The 26,365-nt window shown below is 41.2% G+C and overlaps 1 protein-coding gene across 8 annotated transcripts in view; it reads left to right on the forward strand.

Annotated features, from left to right (window-relative positions):
- GRIP1 (glutamate receptor interacting protein 1) overlaps nt 1–26,365 on the forward strand; it is a 389,697-nt gene that overhangs the window by 295,509 nt on the left and 67,823 nt on the right. For all 8 annotated transcript variants that reach the window (XM_012720449.1, XM_012720450.1, XM_012720452.1 and 5 more), the window contains 3 exons: nt 5,595–5,781; nt 6,351–6,496; nt 21,400–21,480. In XM_012720449.1, the coding sequence (XP_012575903.1) occupies nt 5,595–5,781; nt 6,351–6,496; nt 21,400–21,480 (414 nt within the window). The remainder of the gene's footprint in view (nt 1–5,594; nt 5,782–6,350; nt 6,497–21,399; nt 21,481–26,365) is intronic.

Consider the following 26,365-nt stretch of genomic DNA (forward strand, 5'->3'; position numbering starts at 1 on the left):
CACCAGAGACAGAGTGAGGAGCAGAACAGGTAGATCGATGAAGTACACTGCTGAGGGGGGCAGCGGGCGGGTCAGGAGAGGTCTGCCACACCATGTGGTCACCTCCGGGGCAGGCGGGAGTCGAACTCATGCAGAAGTGGCTTTAGCTTCTCAATGCAGTGCTTTAACCCGCTGCGCCACCAGGGAGGGCCTCATATAATTTTTTAAATTACAGAGTTCTAGTTCGTAAAACATCTTTATTTTCTTTGGCTGGTTGACCACATTAAAGAAGAAGGATAATCAAGCTCATCTTTTCCTCCTCCAAGTAAAATTGGTTGTTTTCCTCTCTGACTCCACATCTTTAAACCTACAATTTATCTTTTTCATATCAAGTCATAATTTTCAAGACTTTAATATGTGTGAGTAATAGTACATATAATTTCAAGTGAAATTTTACTGTTTCGAAGAATAGAGTCCAATATGTCAAAGGACTTATGGAGTGAATTATAAAATCCTGTATTTATTAGATTAGTTATAAAATTAGAAAACCAATGTTTCATACATTTTTAATCCTAAATTAAATATACTATTAATTTTAAACTGTCTCTGGAGCTTATAAATGTAATGATACTGATAGTATTAGGACTTGTTTTCAAAACGTTCTAGAGAATGAGATTCTTCAGCTATCTCTTTGAACCGTTCCAAAAACTAGAACAAGTCTCTCCTTCAAGAAGGTCTTCACTTAATTCCTAATCTAGTTCCTTCTATTACCATTAAATTTACCCCCTTCTTGGGGCCTTCCTGGTGGCTGAGGGGTTAAGTCTCAGCTACTATTGACAGCTACTGCAGCGTGAGTTCAATCCCTGACCAAGGAGCTGACGTGCATAGCACAGCAGACCTCTCCCTATTGTTCCCCCTCAGCAGTGGATTTCAGTAGATCTGCCTGTTCTGCTCCCCTCTCTGTCTCTGGTGAATCCTCTCACCATCCCTGCACCTCTGGCCTGTACCCAGTTCTGTATGCATAAATAAATAAAGCCTTTTAAAAAAAAATGAACCTACAAAAAGATTCATAGAAAGTGGAGTATTCCTTTAAATTCCAAATAGCTTCACCCATAAGATGAAGTGAGAGTATCTGCCCACTATGAAAATTAATGGTAAAAAAAAAAAAACCTTTTTTTATTTATCTATTTACATTATTGTTCATTTTACAGCCATGTTGTTTACTTCCCCTGCCCCTTCCTGTCATCACTATATTCCTCCCTCCTTCTGATCCCTCTCTGTTCCCCTCCTCTGTAGAATATCTCTGGTTTATAACTGTCTGTCTTGTTTTGTTGTGTTATGTTTTGTATTGTAACAACAATAAACTTTTTTCCCTATGTCTTATATTTGGTTCTCTTAAATTCCTCCTATAAGTGAAACCATTCAATATTTTTCTTTTTTTCCTTCTGACTTGTTTCACTGAGCATAATCCCTTCCAGCTCCATCCATGTTGCGGTGAGTGAGGAAAAAAACCTTTTTAGAGATATGTGACAATAAGTGGTATTTTCTACAGGTTTTGTGCACCAATAACAAAACGTGTGCTTTGGAGAGCAAAGTCTGGTCATATCAACAAAGGCACACTAGCAGATGTGATCTTCTATTCCATGTGTCAGACCTTGGGGACCATAGGCTGCCTCCTGAAAAAAGCTTAGGGTTGCATGGAAGCTACCTTCTTGCGATGAATGAGGAAGGCCATCTACAGAAATCCTGCTGAGACAAACATGATGGCACTTCTCAAGCAGAAACACACTTTCCCATACCCCTCCTCTGCCATGTCAGGAACGATGCTGGCCCAGTCTACACAGTAGACAGGGTCCTGAGGAATAACTTATGATTCTTTATGATAACTCAACAGAATCTACATGAAATGTCAGTTGGAAAAGGAAAATGTGGATATCACAAAACTTGATTCATTTCTCATGCATTTAGCATTCACTGACTATTCTAGGCACTGAAATTTCAGAGACGAAACAATCTCAGTCCAATCTTTAAAGTGCTCAGGGTCAAATGGAGAGACAGCCAGGCAAATAAAAACTCAATAAATGCTGAAACAGGACTATGTATTAGAAATCTGGAAATGTAGGAAAATAATTACCTAGTTCTGTCTGGATAAGGCAGGATAAGAGACAATAAAAACCGAGGAGTAGAGCTGAAAGGACAGAAGACAGTATATAAAGCGACGCCTAGTGGAAACAGGGCTGATACACGTGGTGTGAAGGAAGCACAGAGCAAGATAAGACTGGCTGGGCAAGAGAAAATGAACTTGCAGAGGGACTTTTGTGCTCTGCCAGAATTGGCATAGGGAGCCCTTGACAGATTCTAAACAAGGAGATGACCTTTATATATTAGCAGAAGAGGCAAGAATACTGATTCAAAGTCTGTATAGTAATCGACACTAGCAATGCTGAGGCCCTGCTCTAGAGAAGTAGATAAGTAATCTGACAAAAATATATGGAAAACACTGGGCATGAGAGCATACAGAAGCATGCATATTAGGATTATTGAAAAAAAAAATCCTGAATTAAGAGACTGCCAGTAATGAGAAAAAAATATTTATACAAAATATGTTTCGTTTTTAGAACATAATTTTTATTGACAAAACATTGATTTACAACACTATGTGTGGTTTAGGGGTATAGGTTCGCACCGCTTCAGTTGTGTTGATAGTTACTGCACCACACCCAAAACCAAGGCATAATCTCCAGCAGAGTGGATTGCCCCCCCCCCTTTGTCTACCCACCCTATGCCAGGACCCTCCTGTAGCCTCTACAATCAGATTTCTAGAGTTTGTTTTGTTTTAGTGTTATCAAGTTTTACCCAAGGTACACAGGTCACCCTGAAAGGACTTAGCATTTTACTGAACTTGAGACTGGAGAGTTGTGAGTCAAAGGCTAGTTTGAGATCTTGAGCCTGGGGGTCTATAAACATTATGATCCTATTCATAAAAATAATGGCAATGAGGAAGAGAAGATGATTAACTCAGTTTTGGAAATGAGGAGTCAATGAGGCATCCGTAGAAATGAAACTATCCATCGAGGGAGGAAATTCATCACTGGAAACTGAAAAAAAAATACAGAAGATTTGAATAGATAGATACAGGCAGAGGTCACATACAAGAAGCATTGGCAGTGGGTACAGGAAAAAATGAGACTAGAAATGGCAGGTTTAAGGCAGAACTGTGGGGAACTAGTTATGTGGCGTGTAGGAGGTGGCGGGGAAGCCCATAGGAGCTGAGAAAATAAGATGCTAAGAACAAACGTTCATCAAAATTGAGAGCAATTTCAGAAAAGAAGGGCTGGTTCCCACAAACAGTTGAGTGGAGCTGCATAGTGGCTGAAGCTGATGAGGTTATTGACTGGCAATCTGGAAGTCATCAGTGACAGGAGATCCAGTCAAGGGTGAAGGGGAAGCACGTTGTAAGCATTTCAGAATTAGCACAACCTATTGAGAGAAGTCAGAGTAGAGGAGTGAGTAGGAAAGTTAGAAATAACAGCAAGTGAGAAGTTTTGAGGCACAAAATCACAGTAGGAGTGGAAAAGAACAGTATCAAAAACACTAAGAGTTTGCCTTGAAATGGAAGAAAGGATACATCCTCCCAAAGCAAGAAGAAATGGAAGAGAAAATAGACAATGATTGAGAAATTGATATTGGAAAGTATGTGGTACCAGGAATCCTTGCCTTTGGTTGCATCTCTTCAGACTTGTAGGAAATAGTTTGAGCCTGATATGGGCAGCTGTGTGTGAGACAGATTCTGTAAGGGATTAAATAGGGTGCAAAAATATTATACAAGATTCCAGGGCCCCACAGAGAATACTGTGCATTACTTTGCCTTCATCTAGTACCCTTCGGCAACTTAGAAACAGCCAGCGAATTGGCCAGGCTGTATCAGAGTATAAGGGATTAGAGTAGAGCCAAGTCCTATGAGGTTGAAGAGTCTCTTGTATCAGCAGATGTAGCAATGAAATAGTCACCAAGGTTCAAATGGAGGATGATGAGAAGAAAGGATGACAATGAGAGCCGGATGACATCTGAAGGACAATCAGAAGATGATGGCTTGGGAACTGTGCTCCCAGCAGCAGACCTCTGGGGTCCTCCTCTCCTTCCTCAGTACCTGCAGTGGCTCTGTTTTTATCTGGGATACAAAGGCATCCCATATATGCTTTCACATGAAGGGGGGGCATCTGGTGTTAAAGTGTTTGAAAACCACTGGGTTGGAGAGAAGTGAGAGGAAGTGGGTCTAGAAGTCCTACAGAGAAAAGGGACCTGGAAAGATGGCTAAAGGATCCAGAATCAGCAAGGAGAATTCAGACACTGAGATCCTGGAGCTCTACTCATTTTAAAGGAGGATGGCGTCCAGCGTTGCTGGCAGGGAGTCGAAGTGTGGGGTAGAATGGCTAGATTTCAACTGAGAGCTGACAAATCATATCCCATGTGAAAAGAGGACAAGAAAAACTTACTGGTAGAGGAAGTAAAGAGTCAAGTACTGAAATCAGCGAAGAAATTGGTAACTTTGTAAAAGTAGAAAGCTTCTATTGGGTTGAAGATGAGGCAAAGCAGAAGTATTGAACTGGAACTTTTGGAGCTGAATTGGAGCTGTTGGCATATAGGAAACAAGGAATTTTATAAGTGCTTCTCTCAGTTTAACTCATGCAGGGAAAGTAAAAAAAAAAAGGCTTCTGGTTGGAGCAATTTGGGGTCAAGGGTATCATCAGGTTTCAGCTGAAGTAAGTGGGTCAGAATAGCCTTAGTGGGGGAAGTAAACGTGCAGTGTAGGACCCCGCAGACCGCCAGCCTGCCCACAGAGAGCAACGGGGGGACCGTACGTGGACCACAGGAAGCAGAGCTGAGGAAAAGCCACCCAGGAGGAGAGTAGCCATATCCTGACTTGGGCTGGGACTGTAACAAGCTTGAGGTGGGTGCCGCAGGGTTAAATGAACACCAGAAAAACGAGGTGAATGGAAGCTGGGGAAGAAGAGGGGCAGAGAGACCACATTCTGGGAAAGAAAGAGCATAGATTGTAATTGACCCCATCTTGTAGAGGCAGTGCTAGATTTAACTTTGACAATTAGCACCTCCCCACTCCATACCCAGACTTAGGAGTTTTTTCAGAGCTAGAATTTAGATAGTAAAAAGCTTAAACCTTAGGTGCAGATACTCTAGGTGGGGAAAGCAAATAGACAAACCAACAACAACAAAAATTAATCCAGCCCAGCCCTCTTTTTCCTAGCTAAGAAAGAGGCAGTGACTCATGGTGACTGAACCAGGGTCACCCAGCTGCTTGCTTAGTGGTGGACCCAGGACTAGAAAACAGGTACCCTGAGCCCAAAGCCATCTCCTTCCTACTGTCCCACCACTGCCCCCACACAGGAGGTCATTCAAGGGAGAGAGCCACACTGGCGCTGTGACAGATGATCACAAATATTAGGAGATTGCTATGTTTTATTCCGCTCTGACCAGAATAAAACCTGTTCCTCAATGCCAGTGAGCGCCTTTTCAAGGACACCAAGTGTCTGGGGAAAGATGGCATCGCTGGTACGTTCTCCACACTCACACCGGTCTTTTCCTTGTTCCTCTAGTGTCTTTAGCCTCTAGCACGGTGGGCCTGGCCGGGCAGGTTGTTCATACGGAAACCACAGAGGTGGTGCTGGCAGCAGACCCTGTCACAGGATTTGGGATCCAGCTACAGGGCAGCGTGTTTGCCACAGAGACGCTCTCTTCACCACCTCTGATTTCCTATATTGAAGCTGACAGCCCTGCAGAGAGGTGAGGTGGTTTCTCCCCCAGCTTCTTTTTCTGCCCTGCATCTCTGGCTGTCTTTGAATAGCTAATAAATTATTGAATAGTCCTCAGTGCAGGAAATGCAAGACATAACTGTTCTGATAATAAAATGTTATGTTCTTGATCAGATTTGAGAAGAATAAAAGCAAGGATGCCTTTATCCAGCACATTTTTGTCCATCGGGGGGCTGGAGGCTATATTAATTAAAAAAGAAAAAAAATCCATACAAAAATATCTGAAGCTCAGACTTTAATAATTTCACTGCCATGGGGGAATGTACATTCACCACTACTAGATATTGGTTCAGATCGGATTATAACAATGCCATGGTGCTGAATTATTAATTAATTCTCTGGGATACATCAAGCTTTCCCTGCTCACATTTGTAGTCCTGAAATGCAAGCGAGCAAGACATTGTAGTTGCCCACAGCATTGAGTAACAAGACTAAATGGTAATGCTATTTGGCAAGAATCAAAAAAAGTAGATCTAGCAATTTAACTTGAAAATAGCTTACTCTGTCTCTACAACCTCTAACATATGATTCTAAATTTAGATGTGGGGTACTACAGATTGGAGACAGAGTGATGGCTATTAATGGAATTCCAACTGAAGACAGCACCTTCGAGGAAGCCAATCAGCTCCTCCGAGACTCTTCAATCACAAGCAAGGTCACCCTGGAAATCGAGTTTGATGTTGCAGGTATGATCACATAATCTCTGTCAGCACAGTCAGGAGTGGGCTGCCTGTGAATTATATGGCGATGTGGTGGAGGGGAGCGCTTTTTTAATATACTGAACATGTCTTTGTTTAGGAGGTTTAGGGTGTCATTTTGAATTGAGCATTGTTTTTGGATTATTCATTAAAATGTCACCACAAGAACAATTGAAAATAAATGTGACAAGATGAATAAGTAATGGCTGCTATAAAGGTGATAAAAAGAAATCATGTAGCCTTTATTCTTTCTGACTTTCTCCTATATGCCTGAGAAACCATACTCTTCAGTCCCAGGGACAAGAAAAGCCTGCCTTTGACCCTTCCCACTGCATAGACTACATGAAAGTTCTATAGAGAACAATGAAAATTCATTACGTAGATTTAATAAGTGTGTTGGTATTTAGTGTCTAGTATTACAGAGAAATCTCATTAGACACTTGCTAAAGTGACAAGGATGTCTTTATTAAAGACTTTTTCAATAGACATCAAGACTTTGAAAGGGAAGAGAGGTGGAACTCCACTTTATTTTTTTTTTAAGATTTATTTATTTATGCATACAAAACTGGGGTACAGGCCAGAAGTGCAGGGACGGTGAAAGGCTTCATCAGAGACACAGTGGGGAACAGAACAGCCCAACTGACAGCGTACACTGCTGAGGGGAGCAGTGGGCAAGAGGTCAGGAGAGGTCTGCCACGCCATGTGGATCTCCTCCGGAGCAGGCGGGGATCGAACTCATGCTGAAGTGGCCCGAGCTTCTCAGTGCTGTGCTCCAACCCGCTGCGCCAAGGAGGGCCCAGAACGCCACTTCAAACCCAGCAGGTGTAGTGTATGACTTCAGCTCAGTTGTTGGAGGAGTCCTTGTCAGTAGCTAGCAGGTGTGTGGATTCTAGTGGATGCTAATTCCCACTTAACCAAGTTGCCTTAATTTAGCAAAATATTATCTCACAAACCCAATAATCTTTGCTGATCAGTAAAGATAAGCCTTGAGACAGAGGCATCAGTGAGCCAACAAATCCTTGCTTGGAGTTTACAAGGAGCCAGTTGCTATTCTATGCAATGAGGACATAATTACAGGAAAGAAGAAGAAAACCCTTGTTCATGAAATTTGTATTATAGCCATACCAAGAGTTGATTGGACTTAACAGATAGAAACGCAGACAGTACAGTAAGTGCTTTGAGTAAAATTAAGCAGAGTGGAAGTTCTAGATGAACTGTGGGGAAACTGTTATTGTCGGGTGACTCTCTAAAGAAGGCACATGTGAGCAGATATTTAAAGGTCGAGAAGGAGCCAGCCATCTGAGAGTTGGAAGAATATGTCAGTCCCAGGGAACCACTGCTGTAAGCTGTGAGGTAGAGTAAGTGTGGGAGATAGGAGGAAGGACTCCTGGTGGAGTGTATATGGGGCTTGGAGGTGGGAATCAGATTTGGGCTGGGAGCCAGGGTGGGAGAGGTTAGAAGCAGCCAGGTAATGTAGTAATGCACTTCTCCAGAAGCCTTGGGAGAGAATTTAGATGATATTCCAAGTGTAATGAATCATGAAGCATTTTATGGAGGGAAGTGAGATAACCTGATGAATGTTTTGAAATATAAGGAGATAGCAGACGAAGGGGGAAAAAAACCAACTAGGAGATTGTGGCAGATTGGACAGGTAAGGGATGTTAGAGGCTTGGACAAAGTAGCAGTGTTAGAGATGGTGACAAGTAGTGAAATTTAGAACATGGCTTGAATGAGGGCTAACAGCTAGCTTATGAATTTGATATTAAAGAAGGAGACACAGGAAAGATTATGGATGAGTCCTGTGGTGTATGGGTGAGCACTTAAGCTAACTGTGATGTCTCCAACTGAGAAGATTTGAAATGGATATTTGGAGGTAATAAAAGAATTCTATTTTGGACCTCTAGGCCAATCCACCACAATACTGGGAAGAAAGGACAAGCACATCCATTCCTTAGTTCAAAAAACCATTAACGTGCAGCAGTTACTAAGTGCAAGGCTCTATGCTACGTTCAGATCATTTAAAGAGAAAATAGAAAAGATCGGTATCTTCAAGGAGCTCATCCAATTAGATAACAGCAAGAACTGCTAAAAGATAAGAATAGCCTTACTAAATGTGTGTTAGCACTAAAATGCAGAAGGGAATGCCCAGGAGACTGCAGGCAATACCTCCTGGAGCTGGAGATGGGGTATGTGCTAGAGAGCGGGACTGAGGGGGAGCCACCATGTTGCTGATTGTTAAAGTCATGGGAATAAAGGAGGCCACTAGGGAAAGAGTTGGGGGGGCAGGGGATTGAGGGGGTGCTTCTGCTGGAGAAAAACTGAGATTTAAGGAGAAAGGTGCTAACAAAGGGGTAGAGAAGAAGATGCACTGAGAAGTGGGAGAAGCAAAACAGGTGGCATTTAGGAAGCCAGAGAAAGAATTTCAGCCCTCCCTGGTGGCACAGCACAGCAGCTTGGGACGCAGCTAGCCACAGCCGCTTCAGTGTGAGTTCAATCCCCAGCCCCAGAGGTGACCCACGTGGCACAGCAGACCTCTCCTCTCTCCTCCACTGCTCCCCTAAGCAGTGTACTTCCGATCTGACTGTTCTCCTTACTCTGTCGCTGGGGTGAATCCTCTCACCGCCCCCGCACTTCTGGCCTGTACCCCAGTTCTGTATGCATGAATAAATATTTAAAAAAGAAAAAAAGGAAAAGTTTCAAGTAAATAGTCATGATCAGAATGTTGCAGAAAACTCATATGAGTAAGGATAGAAACACCCATTGGATTTGGCAATTGCAATTAGGAAGAGAGACAGATTACAATAGTTTCTAGGAATTAGGGCCAGAAGTCACCATGTAGTGAGCTGAAATTGAGGGAAGGGTGAAGATGTGCAGACCAGCACCGTCTATTGTCTGCTGAGGAATTGGATTTTGGAAGAGGGTTTGGCAGGATACAATGTAATGAATGAGTGAAAAGGATTGGGGCCTCTGTGGGCCTTTTAGAACCTCTGTGGCATTTAGTTATATGTGGGGTGCCTGACTTTGTATTGCCTTATCTGCTAATCATTGGTTTTCAGCCAAGGTCAGTTTTGCCCCAGTGCTGCTGGCAATGTCAAGAAATTTACTGTAGATGAAAGAAGATGGGGCAACTGATAGAGAGTTATTTGGAGTTCAGAGAGATGCTATTTTGTTGTGTTATTCTGTTAAGATTGGAAAGATGGGTGAATGAAATGAATGAGGGAAAAGAGACATAATTGTGTAACTGAGCCCCCAAATAAATGAGATGGGAAGTTGTTTAGATAACTAGTCTGAGACAGAAAGTAGAAAACCCCTGTCTTTGAGCAGGGATTTAAGAATAAAGATACATTTTCAGCAGTGTGCAGAAATGTTGTATAAGAGCTGTCAAGCCAGGATGAAAGGGTCAACATTTGGGGTGTTAAAAATAATGATAAAGGGTTAGAACAGGGATGGGGAGAAATGAGTGAGGAAATCAGATACATGTAAAGGGATTTTCAAGCTGGTGCTGGACCAAGCAGAGTCCCAGACCTCTAAATGTGCAGCAATGTCAACCTGCATAGTCAAGTTGATTTTTGCCAGGATTCCTCAGCTGTTAGCCAGAGCTGAGACAGGTGATTAGATAAAGGCAGAGACTGAGCTTTCCAAGATGATTCCACAGAAGGAGAACTTAAATCACAGAGGTTCAAATTGTTGCACAGACAGCGCATTGAATAATGATGATAATAACAAAATTATCATGATCCCATCTATCATATGCTTACTGTAAAGCATGTCACTTTTCTAAGCATCTTGTGAGCATCAGCTCACTTCACCCTTATAACAGAAGGTTACTATTACGATGTTGCTAGAAAGCTAAGGCCCAAGGAGTTAATAGTAGGGCTTGGATTTTAACCCAAACAGTCTAGCTCCAGTCTCATCACTGCTCCTATACTGCCCAGGTTTGAAAGAATTCAGGTTGGAGAGGGAATCAGAGGGTTTACCTAATAGATTGGGAGGAAAGGGAAGACTTAAGAAACTTCAGGAAGAAGAATGAGTATAGTGAAAGAAAGGAGGTAAGGAAACTAAGACTTGGGAGTTAAGGTCTAAGTGGTATACTACAGGTTAGAACTTCAGAGAAAATCAAGCAAGCCTCCAAAAGTAATGTGAGACACTGACGTAAAGTAGAATGGAGGTGTGTATCATTCAGCTAAGGTCTGGGAATCAGAAATACAATGAGATGTGTAATAGGGCAACCCAATGTGAACCCAGTGTTGCCTGTCTGTGGGTCCTCACCCATGCACTTAAGATTCAGCTGTATTGCAGACACACACAAAAGGTCAATAGTGGATTTATTTACAAGGGGAAAAGAAAAATAACAACCCAGGGATAGACAGAGAGAGAGATACAAGTTAATAGTGCATCCTACCAGTTCTGCTGACTTGGAACACCAATAGCACACTGAAAGCTGATCAAGAGCCAAGCAACCAGCTGCCAGCCATGAGGCCAAGGGAGAGAGAGCCTCAGCCCAACATGCCCACCTTTATACCCAAAAAATCCCAAAATGGCTACTTAACTCCACCCTGGGGTCCTAACAGTTCTCCCTTTGGTGTTACTAGGAGTTGTAGTTTTGGTGTCTGGAGTGGGGGTGGAGTCCACAAAACATGCATCTGTACTTTGAGAACATCCCTTCCCCCTAACAGAAGGACCAGCCACATACTGAAATACTAAAAACTAGCTGTTCTTGACATGCCAGGCACATGCTCTCAGAGGAGCTGGCAGTACCTGTTTTCCCATTCTTGGACAGCTCTTCCCAACATGCTCAGGTGATCACTCATTTCACTCAGGTCTATGCTCAGATATCACTTGCTCAGAGAAGCCTTCCTTATTAATTATCACTCTCCATCCCTTTGCCCATATTTATGGCTCTTCTTAGCCCTTTCATGTTCTGATGTTATGTAGTTATGTTTTGTCTTCTCCAGTAGAAAAATCTGGGATGTCAGTACCTCTTGTTGAGGAAGTCCTTGGAACACACTTGTGTGTTTATGGTGGAATGAATGAATGAATGAAGTGCAGCTGGCTCCTTTGAGGTACCAGGATCAAGGTTCCTAGCCTCTCAGTGCTGCTCGTTTCTATACATATGCCTCATTTGTCTCCGGACAAATTTTCACTGTCTTTTAAATTTATATGATTGTCATTAAACCCAGCCAGTGCCACTCCTAAGTATCTACCAGAAGACCACAAATACAACCTAAGTGCCCCCAAAACAGATGAGTGTACAAGAAGATATGGTATATATGCACAACAGAATACTACTATGCAATCAAGAAAGATAAATTCATGTCATTTGTGCTAACATGGATAGAGCTGGAAGGGAAGGGATTATGCTAAACAAAATTAGTCAGAAGAAGACAGGCAGACAAACACCAGGTGATATCACTTATATGTGGAATATAGTAAAAACCCAGAAAAGGTCAAATAAAACCAAACTCAAAATCCAGCTCATGGAAGCATACTATAACAGTGAGACATTAGGGGAGTGGGGGAGGGGAGGGGGAAATGAAAAAGGGAGGAGCCAGCACAGAATGAGAAAGGAGTACAACAGACTATGGGAGTAGAGTACAACAGACTATAAATGCTATGGTAACAGCACCAGAAGGGTGTGATATTACACTTTCAAAATGTAAACCAACCAACATTGCCTCAATAAATAAACAACTCAACTAGTGAAAAAGAAAGATGTATATATACATATATACAGTCCTTGCTAAAGTGCCCAGTCAGTACCAGCCAGTTCTAATTTGCAATTTCCAAGAGGAAGCTTCTTGTTGACTCAGTTTCGTTTTGTTATCTTTTCTTTTCAGTCAGCTATAGCCAAGCAGAATCCATTTAAAAACAACAAACAAATAAACAAACAAAAACCCATAATGGCATATGAAAAATGTTCAACATCACTTGTAATCAGGGAGATGCAAACAAAAAAACCACAATGAGATACCACCTTATACCAGTGAGAATAACACATCTTAAAAAAAAACTAGCAACAACAAATGTTGGCAAGGATGTGGAGAAAAATTAACTCTTCTACAGTACTGGTGGGGATGCAAACTGGTCCAACCACTATGGAAAGCTATGGAGGTTCTTCAAACTATTAAAAATGGAGCTTCCATATGATCCCATAATTCCACTCCAAGGAATCTACTCGAAGGACACAAAAACAGTAATTCAAAAGGACACCTGCACCCCTTTGTTTATTGCAGCACAATTTACAATAGGTAAGCTATAAAAGCAACCCAAATGCCCAAAAATAGATGACTGGATCAAGAAGATGTGGTATATTTACATCGTGGAATATTACTCGGCAATCAAAAAGGATAAACTCATGCCCTTTGCAGCAACATGGATGGAGCTGGAAGGGGTTATGCTCAGTGTAATACACCAGAAAGAAAAAGAAAAATATTAATGTTCTTACTTATATGAGGAATGTAGAGAAACCAAATAAGGAATCAGAAAAAGAAATAACTAATAAAGTAAAAATCAGAATCATCAAGCAACTATATATCAGACATATTCTGTAGGCAAGGAGGTAGAAGGATCAGGACATGAGTGGGAAGAGCACAAGGGACTATGGTGATGGTGCATGGGTGAATTGGTGGTGGGAAGTTCACGGGGAAATCATCCATTATACAAAAATGAAAGACAATGTAATGAATATTTTAAATTTAAATAAATAAATAAAAGAACCCTGTGGTATCAATCATATGACAGTAGAGTGTGGTTTTCAAAGAAGATTGTGCAGTGGCCCCAGAATGCACTCACTATAATCACACAATATTTGTGATTAAAAAAAGACTCATAATCCAATACCTTCACTTATTCATAAATGGGGAAACTGAGGTTCAGGTGAGGCAATGCCAGGCCTTACAGCAAAGTGAGGTCTACTGATTTAGAGCCTATCTTTGCTATATCATGTTCTACTGCTTCTTCAAAGAGATGTTACATGAAACAGCAGGCTATCTGAGCCTGCCCTGCTGACAGTTGAGCAAGGATTGGTATTATCCTGTGCCCTGTGGACATTCCAGTAGAATTATCACCAGCACAGTGTGACCATCTCCATAAGCAGTATCATCTAATATTTACTGAACTATATTTTACATATATCCTCAATATTTGTTCATTATTTGTTTAGTGTATGCTGAATATTCATATGTAGTTTAATATTGGCTGATTAAATACTTCAGTATCTTAGACTCAAGTCCCATAAGTGTTTTATGTCTATTAAACCCACTGTGTTTAGTACCAAACTTTATTCTAGATAAAGGACTGGAAAAGGAATCTAAAGTCATCTCCCTCTGACCGTGGTTGTTCCCAAACTCAACCCATTTTCAGTTGGCTAGAAATGATATAGAATGGGGTCAGGATACATGTGCTCCCAATCCTATCCTTCCCTCATCCCCTGCTCATAGCCGACATTAATGTATGCCAGGGTCCTCCTGCTCAGCCAGATATGACATCAGAAGCCTCAATAAAACACTAACGAGTCATTACCAATCTACTATAATTTTGGAAACTATTGGAGTCAGAAGTCTTTCTTAGCTCCTCAAGAACTTAGAACACTGGCAAGAAACTCTGTACTTGATCTATTTCAAGTCTGCCCTCCCCTTCTCCATTCACTCCTGTTGTCTTCCTGTGCACCACCAATTTCTAGAAATTTCAGAAATAATACTGCCCTCAGATACTAATTCCCAAAGTATTAGGTCTCAGACTTAGGCTGTTTCTAATTTACAAGTAACGAAATACTGAAGTAACGTAGTAAAGAATGCACTTGACTATGAGTACATGTGCTTAGATCTATTTTCTTTAAATGGATACAAACATTGTAGCAGTAACATTATTAGAAACTTTTTAGCTTCAGTTACTCATAACCCATCACTCTAATAAATAAAAACTTAAATGGTTGTTATTTCTGTACCATGCATATAATCTTACAAAATATAAAATTTTGTATAGAACAACACACATAACCTATACATCTTGTCTTTTTTCAATACTTTCTTTTAAATACCAGTCTACAGTACTGTAAATAAATGAAGTTATTTATTGAATACCAGTCTACGGTATTGTAAATTCTTGATATTTGTGTGTTCTGTTGCCTAATAAAACACCTTTGTTTTATATCCATGTTGATTTTTTGACATATAGGATTTCTCCCCTCAGGTGTGAGCTCTGTAGCTCTCCACCAAAGCACCTGTGTTCCTCCACCATAGTCCATTGTGCTCTAGAAGTTTCTACTGTGACTCCAAAATAATTTTGTTAGAAAAAGTACAGCTTTGTTCTAATAAGAAACCCCCCAGAAAACTTCTACCAGAGGATATTTGCATCATTTCTAGCATCCCTGCTGGGAGTTAAACATTCACATTCACCCCCACCCCCTCAGGATTTTTTTCAAATCTCGCAAGGGTGTCCAGATTGAGGAATTTTGATGGGGTGGTTGTCTCACTGTGCCAACAATCAACGCTTCAGGCTGAAAAAGTAGACCAAATGAAAAGAAGAAAAACTTTGCATATCCAAATGTGTTTTTAATTATCTTACTAACAAAGATAAAGAAAAGCCAGGGAAGCATAAAGCAATCACATGTAGTGTGACAAAACAGGTATTCTATTTACTTATTAAAAACCTATTGTTTCTCCAAATATTGGGTCTTTTTCCTCTTAGGACTGTTTCTTTAAGAAACCCCAAATTAAATGTGTCCTTGATTTAATAGCCAAATAACTGTAAAGGGAAACATAATATCAAATATAAAATAAATCATGTTGGCATTTAAAGATTAAAATGAAGCCACAGTTTGAGAAGAAATTCATTTGTTGATATTTGTTCACCATTATAAATATTGCAAATCTTATGTAGTCAAGTGTGATCCATTACTGTTTTCTAAAAAGTGATAACATCTCCCCCACTGTCATTAATAATTTTAATCTTGGTCAAGTTTCCCTGCATTAAAATTTAATAAAAGCAAAATGTTGCTATAGTAACTACTTTAAACCAGTGTTCCTCCAGCTCTTATGATTCAGAGTCCTCCCATGTATGATAGCATCGCAGGCAAGTCATTGGACACTTCATATGGATATACATATCAGCATACATGGTATGTTCCCTGCATTTTCACAGGCTTTCTTAAAACAGATAACCCTAAAGCAAGTATATATGTAGTGAGTTCCTTAAATAGAAAGGTGTTTGTTCCTCTCCAGCTTCTCATGAATTTACTTATGAAACACTTGTGTGCTTTATCTGGAGTCATCTAATTCCCACTACCCCTAAGAACTTTGTGTGTGGTAGTTCTACCATATGGACTGAGGGGCACCCCAGGACCCAAACTTGCTTGCTGTAAATGGGTCCTGCCACCTCAAGAAGACAAAGCATTCTCTATAAGAACAAGAAACTTTTAAGATAATTTAGCCTAAATCCCTTTTCTACTGATAAAGAAAAAATGAACCCTACAGATATAAGAGAGACTTCTAGTTTTCTGGGCTGAAGTTCAAGTCTAGAGGGCTAATGATCATGTGAACGAAAATAGGGACTGTCGAAACTTTTAACCCTGATTGCGTGGTTTGTACTTTTAGAAATAGATAATAACTCACTAACTTCTTAGTAAAATGTTTTAGGTTTCAAAGCTTTCTGTGTGCCATCTTTCTCTACCCCATTCCAAAACTTTAAGAAAGCCATGATGAAGAACTAAGGCCTGAATTCCCCTTCTCCTTCTCCCTACCTAGTTGCAGCAATTAGCAGACATTTTAAACAAGGTGAAAGTCATTGTGAAATGTAATGAATATTAATTAAAATACCTTGAAAAAAAAAAGACAAAGCATTCTCTTAGCATGTAAGACATTCAATGGAAAAGAACTTTAATTGATTAGTGTGCATAAAAAGAAGAGAAGAGAAAGAATATAGTTTCCCAGTGAAAGACCCAAGTTATCCATCCCCTTTTGGGTAAGTTCCCAGCCAAACAGGGTTGGCCCAGAATGGAGCTGTTGAGGCCCAATAGTTTGCGACAAGTCCAAGGTACCTTCTGATGGGGAACCAAAGAAATGGGGCAGAAGAGACCAACAAGTCTGGAAGGAAAAGAGCAGAAACAAAGTACAAGTCAAGATAAAGGTTGCTGTGTCAGCTTCCTGGAGTATCTCACTCATGTCTCTTCTGAGTATCTCTTTCCATGTTCCCCTCGTCCCTGGTGCAAGTCCAAGGCTAAGAAGCAAATGTGGCTTCTTCACATGTCTCTCTGCTCCATGTGCCTCCTCCAGTGTTCTCTTCCAAGTCCTTTATAGTTTCCCCTTACTACTCAGCTCCACCTTACTTGAAGTGTAGCACAGAATCTCTTCTTTCTAGATTACCCTGTTAGACCACCCCATTTCTCTAGTAAATTTATGTTCATCAGAGATCTTTCAGTTGCAAGCAACAGAAATGCACTCAAACTAGTTTAGACAGAAAATAGGCATTTACTGGAAGGAAGTGCATAGCCCTTAAGGTTTTTCACAGCCCTTCAAGACTAGGAATGTAGGGATCGCTAGGACTAGAACTCATAACAAGAGTCGGCAAGACCAAAGCCAGGTGCTCTCCAGGACCTTGTGTTCTCTCCTTACAGACTGTTGTTTCTTTCTTCCTCTCTGTAGACTGTTAGTGCACAGGTAAAACTTGGTCTCTTCCAAATACTTTATCTGTCTCCAGTCTGCTGCTAATTCCAGATTTTCAAACTATTACTTAGGGGGTGAGAAGAAGGTGGTAGCTAATCTCCCACAAGGGGACTAGAGACTGTGGAGTAGTCAAAAAAAAAGGTGAAGCATGGGTTTGAGAAATAATTCTGGAAGTAAATATTTCTTGCATCACTGGAAATAATATCATAAATCACACCTACAAACTATTATTTTTTCTGATTTTTTTTTTCATTTTCTACCCCAGTAGACCAAATTAGCCAGTCTTTTTCAAATCTATTGGAATACAATCCCTTCCAGCTCCATCCATGTTTATGCTCAGCAAAATAAGCCAAAAAGAAAAAGAAAAATATCAAATGGTTTCACTTATAGGAGTGATGTAGGGGAAAAAAAATAGAAAAAAAAGTAGCTATAATAAAGTAAAAATCAAAAGCATCAGGCATCTATAGATCAGAGTCAGTCTGTAGGGGAGGGAGAGGGAGAAGGATCAGGACAGCAATGTGAAGAGCACAAGGCACTATGGTGATGGTGCACGGGGGAACTGGTGGTGGGAATTTCACAGGAAATCATACATGAAGGATAATCTAATGAATATATTTTAATTTTTTTAATAAATAAAATATATTGGAATAAAATACTGTTATCTCAAATTCTGTTGGGAAATGGGAAGAATAAAAATTCTGCACCCTCCCTGGTGGTGCAGCCTGTTAAAGCACAGCACTACGGGGCTGGAGCCACTTCAGCGTGACTTTGATCTCCAGCTCCGGAGGTGACCCACATGGTGCGGCAGACCTCCTGGCCTGCCCACTGCTCCCCTCAGCAGTGTACTTTGTCTGCCTGCCTGTACTGTTTGTTCCCCACTGTGTCTCTGGTGAATCCTCTCACTGCCCCTGCACCTCTGGCCTGTACCCCAGCTCTGTATACATAAGTAAATAAATCTTAAAAAAAAAAGAATAAATAAACCAGTAAGTAATATTGGTTCACTCTGAAGTGTTACCTAACACTTCAGAGTGTTAGGTAACACAACAGTGAAGCCAAAGTTATCAATTCATAATCTTTGACACTCAAACCTGCCACCTGACAAAACAGGTGAGTCAAGAGTGAGAGGAAGCTGGAGAAGTCTAAAGATTCCTTTTGCTCTCCTAAGTTGAGAATGATATGAAAGGCAGGGCCAGGTGGAAAGATTTGTCTGTATACATAGTATCAGCTGAGGCAGATCTATTTGAGGATCCTTTTTCAAGGGTGGCTTTATTAAATTTTGGAGGACCTACGGAAATACTTTTTCAAATGTGCTGTCTAGTTTCACAGTCTATGGTGAATCTTCTGTGTTGGAAGATCAAATTCTGGCTTGTAAAATTTGTTTACTGGGCCCTTCTTGGTGGCGCAGCAGGTTAAAGCACAGCACTAAGAAGCTAAAGCCACTCAGCATGAGTTCAATCCCTGCTCCTAGCCCCATGGTGCGGCAGACCTCTCCTGACCCGCCCGCTGCTCCCCTTGGCAGTGTGTTTTGTCAGTCAGCCTGTTATGCTCCCCACTCTGTCTCTGGTGAATCTTCTCACCGCCCCTACACCTCTGGCCTGTACCCCAGCCCTATGTGCATAAATAAGTAAATCTTTTAAAGAATCATTTGTTTATTGCCTAAATTCCTGATGGGAAAGTACAAAAGACCAGGAAGAGTAAGTTAAGCAAAACAAAGAAGGGTGTACTTGAGCCCTAATTCCAGGAGGCCAATCCCAGCCTTCAACCCTGCTTTGCAAAGACCCAGAATGTGCTAGGTGTGTGATTATAAATTGGACTCAGTGCCTGAGGACCTGATAAATCAACCCATGTCACAGCCTCTATAGTTAATTCTTTGTGTGCAGCTTCAGGAACTAACCTTGAGCAAACTCAAGCAGTAAAAGTGGGCTAACTGGGCTACCCCACAATCCTTTATGCTAATGTTTTCCATTGATCCTTGCCTCCCCTTCCTGTACCTTCCCAAAACGTTTGAGAAAGGATTATAGTCATTAGCAGCTCAGAGTGAATAGATGTTATCTCTTCAGAGGATATTTTCATTTTAACCTTATCTTTAATTGAAGGACTCCTGGATTGTTAAAGGAATTTTATATTTAAGACTATTCCTCCCTTCCTCAAATACTAGTCAGGCTCTTGTGTGATGACTATCACTAGTTCTGTTCAGGGTTGAGATTAGACTAATGCATATTGATTTCCTCTCTGTTTCTACCATACTGCATGTTTCTGTACTGGTTGACTAGTATCTTCACTAGATTCCAGCTACTCCCACCCCCTTGCTTCTCCCTGGAATGTCCAAGAGCTCCCCAAGATCCAGAAACTAAAAGGTATTTCTTGGTGTGCTTGGGTCTCCTGGATCCCTGTGTTCTGACTCATAGGTCGGCATCTATTCTGATCACTTATGGCCAGTAACGTTTGATTGTGAAACAGCTCCTGTTCCTATTTCTTTGAATGAACTTGTCAATGTTTCCTAGTAAAGGCATCTCTTATCCTCCTTGGCCCCCCAATCAGCAGCCATCACACCAAACTGAAATTTCTTGTGAAATCTACTCTCCTGGATGTCTTTAAATAAAGGTTTAAAAGTAAATAAATAAATTACTGAGTAGTAAAAATGAAAAACAATGGTTGGGGGAAATAAAAAGAAATAAAACTGATATGGCACAAAACTAAAGAATACCCAAAGACCCCAAATTGAAACAAAAATATCCATGTTGGCCAATCTAAGAGCTTGTGGCCATCCATGTGTGTCCCCCAATTTTTAATCCAAGAGAGGTTAAAAAAGAGAGGACACTGGCCCTCCCTGGTGGCGCAGCGGGTTAAGGCACTGAACTGGGAAGTATAAGCCATTTCCACATGAGTTTGATCCCCGCCTGCCCCGGAGGAAATCCACATGGTGTGGCAGACCTCTCCTGACCCGCCCGCTGCTCCCCTCAGCAGTGTACTAAATTGATCTGCCTGTTCTGCTCCCCGCTCTGTCCCTGGTGAATCCTCTCACCCTCCGCATCTCTGGCCTGTACCCCAGTTCTGTATGAATAAATAAATCTTTAAAAAAAAAAAAAAAAAAAGAGGACATAAGGAGAGAAGGATTTCAAAGTAGCCACTCCCAGTCAAACTTCAAAATTCATCATCCCCTTGCAGGCAAGCTTTCCACCAACCAGGCAGGATCCAGAGGAAAGCAGCCAAGGTCAAATGCAGAACCACCAGGAGAACAAATCAGTGGGGTCCCTTCTCATCAGAAAACACAAGAGTTGAGCAGAGCCCGAAGGCTGGAAAGGAAAAAGAAAACCAAAATTCTAAATGTGCTGCCCAAGCGCTATCTACCACAAGGTCAAGCTGGCTGCCTCCATAATCTTCAAGAGAGTGGGACAGGCAGTTTTACCAAAGCAGAATTAAGACACTGGAAGCCCCACAGGAACAAAGACCCCCTCTGAATGGCCTCCAGCTCTGTCTTTTATGTGTACCCCAGGCTCCAGCTACTCCTCGCTTCCAACTGACCTCATTCAAGATATTAAGGTTGGAACGGCAAGAGTTACAGTCTCTTACATTGCCAGACCTACAGTTTGTTTGTTAGTTTGCTGTTTAAAGATTTATTTATTCATACAGAACTGAGGTACAAGCCAGAGGTGCAGGGGCGGTGAAAGGCTTCACCAGAGGCAGAGTGGGGAACACAACAGGCAGATCGACGAAGTACACTGCTGAGGGGAGCAGCGGGCGGGTCAGGAAAGGTCTGCCGCGCCATGTGGGTCACCTCCGGGGCAGGGGATTGGCCTCACACTGAAGCGACTGTGGCTAGCTTGCAGTGCTGCGGCCAGACCTACACTTTTAAAACTCCAGTGTGGCAGAGACTCTCTTGGAGAACATGTTTAAGATGCAGATTTCTAGGCCTCCAGTTCAGAAATGCCATACATCCAGCATGACGCTGGAATCTGTATTTTTAGTTTGCATCCCAGGTAAGTTTTATGAAAATGTTGCAAGAATCACACATCAAAAATACTTCAGTGAAAGATTGCTGTGTGTTATACACAGATGTCCACAGTAGGACATCTGTTCTTCACAAGAGCCTAGTTCATCAGAATTTTAGAGTAACTAAAATTCAGTTACTACAGTTTACAGTAAAGCACTACATACAAGTACTCTCGATGGTTTTCATTGATTGTTGTTCCTGGTCTTCTACAAACACACTCTTGTTTTGAATTACAGAGTCTGTCATCCCAAGTAGTGGAACATTCCATGTTAAACTCCCTAAGAAGCACAATGTGGAGCTGGGAATAACCATAAGCTGTGAGTAGAAATGATTTCCTTTAAAATGTACAGTTTTTAAAAGGCACTAGAGAATTGTACTGTCAAATGATTTACAGGTACACATGTTTTAAATGTCATTGCCAAGTTTCTATATGATACAAAAATGTGAGGCTGATCATACCTCCAGTTTTACTAGCTTTGTGAATGGGGCAAGTTACTTAACACTCTTCATTCTTGAGTTTTCCATCTGTAAAATGGAAATAAGGATATCTACAGAATATCCCTATTTTGTCTGTTAATGTGTATATGCCTAACACAATCATTGGAAAGTAGTAAGTTAGTACTAAATAAATGTGTCTCACACCCTCCCATGAACATAAAAAAAATAGAGGCTTGCTTTCTGTATTTTACTACATATGGATTAAATTTTCACAGTAATCTACTTAACTAAACAAAAATTCCATTTATTTACTTTTGAGACTGTCTTCTCATCCACCCACTCTCCATCTTTTTGCAAGAAAGTACTACCTATCATTTAAGTAAATTCCTGAATTTCTCCACAGAACAGGTGTGTGATAAACTAAACCAAAAGAAAAGCAGTACATATACATGTGTTTAATTTCCTCCTTTCTTCCACTGTTAGATTTATAACTGCTTTGGTAAAACAGCGTTGAACATTTCAGCCCTGGTGGAGTTTTCTAGAATGGAAATTGATGTTTTTGTGCTTTTAATATTCATAAACTAAGTTCATCCATACATGCCCCTAGAAAAGAAGGCAAATGATTAATGTATAAAAACCAAAGGAAATGTCAAGAAGTGCCTGGACCAAGGGGCGGTGGCTTCAAGAAAAAGTGATGAGACTACATAAAAGTGCCTTAGTGAAATAAGCAGGAAGAAAAAGAAAATATCAAACAGTTTCACTCATAGCAAGAGTGTCTGGGATTTGGGGGGTTGGGTGGGGGAGAAGCAATAAAGTAAAAACAACAATTAACAAACAACTATAAACCAGAGACATTCTATGGGGGTGGAGAGGGGAACAGGATCAAAACTGGGACAGGAAGAAAAGAGTACGGGACTATGGTGATGGCACATGGGTGAAGTGGTGGTGGGAAGTCCGTGGGGATTACAACCAAGATGGAAAAGTGCACAAAATGAAGAATGATGTAAAAAATAATAATGAATATGACATGGTGATGGGAAACCCGTGGGGATTACAATTGAGATGGAAAAAAAAAGTGTACAAAATGATGTAAAAATAAACTGTTATAAAATAATATAATAATAATTAATTTTTTAAAAAAAGAAATATCACTTGAATAGCAAAAAAACCAAGCTGAAATGTAATGCCTTAGTGCACTCAATCAGAGCATTTTTGTCAATGTCTAAGATAAAAATAAAAAGTTCTCAACTGAGCAATATGTAAGGGGCTGTCCAATTCAACTTTGCCCATACACACTGAAAATGAAACTTTACTTCTAACCAATAAATCACACATATCTAGTGCCATGCTAAAAACAGTGGTACTATAGTACAGAGTAAATGTTCAGAACAAGAAGGCTTACGCATGAAAGAGCCTGCTGCTGCCCCCGACCCCAAATCCAAGCATGGTCTAGTGGGAGAAAAGCCAGTGCTTTGGGTGCGCCTCTGGAGAGTGAGTAGAAAGATGACATGGCTTGGAGCTCCAGGCCCATTCGAGATGCTACTCAAGTTTCATGCACATTGGGCCACTTAGCCTCTCCATTTGTTCCTTATGAAGCAAAGTGGCTGTGTCACTAGCCTGTTCTTATTTGTGGTTACTGAGATTAAGGGGGGTGCACACTGGAACTACTGTTCTAAAAATATGGGGCTCAAGGTGACGTCTGGAACCCTGTGTCCTATGAAGACTGCTTCCGTTTATTCTATTTATTCCATGCCTTCAGAACTGGCTGCCAAGGGGGTCATATTGGGGGCCGTGGGGTGCACAACCTCCCCATGTACTCAGAGGCCCCGCCTCCCATGCCTGTCTTTCAGTCAGTAAATAAATGGAGCGCCCGGGCCCCTGACCCGAGTTTTACTGCACCCTGTTTCCCTGTTCTCAGACACCGTCACTGCTAGTGCATATTCTGAACACATTTCCCAGAAGCTTCTGTTGCTACACATTTTGCCACTTTGGTATTTTATTCTCAAATTTAATTAGGAACAAAGTTTGTTATATATATATATGTACATATGTATGTATGTATGTATGTATATAATAGGTGGATTTGTTAAAAATAAGCACATGTAAACTATGATTTAACTATAAAGGAGAGTATCCATTCCAAAGCTAATCTTGTGATACATCCTTTTCTAAAGTCAGTTATAAGTGCAGTTTGTTTGAGGTGTAGTCATGTATACACACTACAAATTATGTTACTCATACGAAAGCATTTAAAATCGTGACTTATGATGGTTTTACATGTGTACCATTTAAAAACTGATTTTAATACCAATCGTGAAAACTACCCTAAAGTCCCCATAAGGATGACCTGAGTTTTACCCAGCCATAAGTTAGAGCTATTCATGGAAGCTGAAAGTATCATGCTCTTCCCAGATGGAGAAATGATTCATAAGCTTGTCAGTCCTTCTTGAGCTACAGCTCCATTTATACAACTAATCACCACACTAAGTCTGTGTCTCCTTGTGGAAAATAATCATATTTTGAGCAAGGATGAAAGGAAAGAAAGAAAAAAATCTGCAACTGTGTGACCAAGGACACCCAGAACCCCCAAATTGTAAAGAGATACATGTTCTAAAAGGATTCAGCCAACTGCGTGCCCAAAACCTAAGATAACAGACTCCTCGTGTGAAAGATCTTTCGTTGGTTGAAAGCTTAAAAGGCAGAGCGGAGGGGGAGAGAAAGTATTTCAAATAACCAATTCCTAACCAAAATCCAAAGCTTACCAATCCCATCGTGGGCAAATACCAACCAAACAGGCATGACCTAGCAGGGCAGGTGAGGCCAAAAGCTGGCCACAAGTCTTAAGGCACCTTCTAGCAGGGAGCCATAGGAAAAGGGTTACATGTGTCCCAGAAAGCTGGGACAGAAGGAAAAGCCCAAACTTCAAAACACAGACTATAATTCACCCGGAAGTTAAGATAATGGGGGCCGTCACTGCTGCCAAAATGCAGAAGTCTCAGGAGCAGCTTTCCACGTGTCTCTCATCCACGGGTCTTCCCTCTAAATCTCTCCTCCAAATAGCTCTCTTACTTGGCCTACCTCACTGTATATGTCCACCTCCCTCCTAGTTTACCCCCCTTCAACATGGCATGCTGGGAATTGTAGTCCAAGGGAGGAGGGGAGAGAAAAAAGGGAAGGAAGGACCCCAAGCCATTTTCATTGCTCTGAAATTTTAAACCTCACATATAGGGTGCTTGTTTCACTTCTGTAAGGAGCCCATTTCACCTCTATCAGGAGCACAGTTCACCTCTGTCAGGAGCCCATACACTTGCACATTATTCTACTTTCAGGAAATGAGCCTACAAGAGAGGTGATGAATATCTAAGGGAGATGATGAATGTAGATATTTGTGCAAAGACTATGGCATGAACTGAAAACAGATATGATAAAGAGCAAGGCCTCCATCCATACCTACTCCCTGCATCTCACAAACCCCATTTCTGCAACTAGAAATTGGCATAATTAATATACCTTTTTTATAACATCATTGAGAAGATAAATTAGATGTACTGTGCCTAAAGCACACCGTGAACCCTAAGAAACAATGGTTGTTACTGATTTTACACATAGATCTCCTGGGCCCTTTTAAGCAGAGCTCTCCCCCACAAAACTTAGTGCTTAGTATAATTACACTGCTGAGCCTGGAATCAAGAGGCTGTTCTCAAACACACAGATCCTGTCGGTGAGTCTGAGTCACTGCAAGAGTTGATTGATGTCTCTATCTTTTTTTTTTTTTAAGATTTGTTATTTATGCATACAAGAACTGGGGTATAGGCCAGAGATGCAGGTGGGTGAGAAGATTCACCAGAGACAGAATGGGGAGCAGAACAGACAGATTGACTGAAATACACTACTGAGGAGAGCAGCGGGTGGGTCAGGAGAGGTCTAGCGCGCCATGTGGGTCACCTCCCTGGCCTTGGATTGAACTCGTGCAGCAGTGACTGCAGATAGCTTCATTGTGCTGTGCTTTAACCCATTGCGCCACCAGGGAGGGCCCGATGTTTCTATCTTTTTATGCAGTCTCCTTTCTGTCTTCACCTTCTGAAATCTGAGTGGGTAAAGCAGGCCTCCATCCTCAGACGCACACCATCAGCATCTTCAGCCTTGGCTTATGGTTCACTCTTCATACCTAATTGACTGAGAAATTAGTCCTTTTGATTTTGGATGTGGTGAGCAGTTTCAGACTAATTTTCTTAAGTTCCTGATGAGGCATTCATAAGACATTAGCATCAACCATCACTTTTATTGGTGCTATTGCTATAGTATGGGGTAATTTATGACATCAAATAAATTGAAAATGACCCTGCAGGAAGATGCAGTTGGGATTGGGAGCAAAAACCTCAGCTGCTCAGGACCCAGAATACACGCCTTCAAGGCAGCCACCTGCCTTTCAACTCAGAGCGCCTGGCTTTCTCTATCACCCTCGCTTGTCAGGGAAGTCCTTTTGATGTCCATGTTTCTCTTGTAGTTTTATTATAGGAATTTGTATCTACTTTGTATCGGACATGGAACTAAGCAATTTATATGTGTTTTCTCATTTAATCTTCAAAGCTGCTCTGTGACAGCTCTGCCAGTTATGCAGAGAGGAAAGTCACGCACAGCAGGGAAACCTGCCCAAAGATCCCATGCTGATAGAAGTCTAACCAGGGATTCCAGCCCATTCTGTTGATGTATCATTGACTACTGTCACACACCACTCATTCCTGTCACTCTCTGATGGATGAA

Source organism: Condylura cristata, unplaced genomic scaffold (genome assembly GCF_000260355.1).
Source record: "Condylura cristata isolate star-nosed mole 26May11 unplaced genomic scaffold, ConCri1.0 scaffold00004, whole genome shotgun sequence".
NCBI lineage: Eukaryota > Metazoa > Chordata > Mammalia > Eulipotyphla > Talpidae > Condylura > Condylura cristata.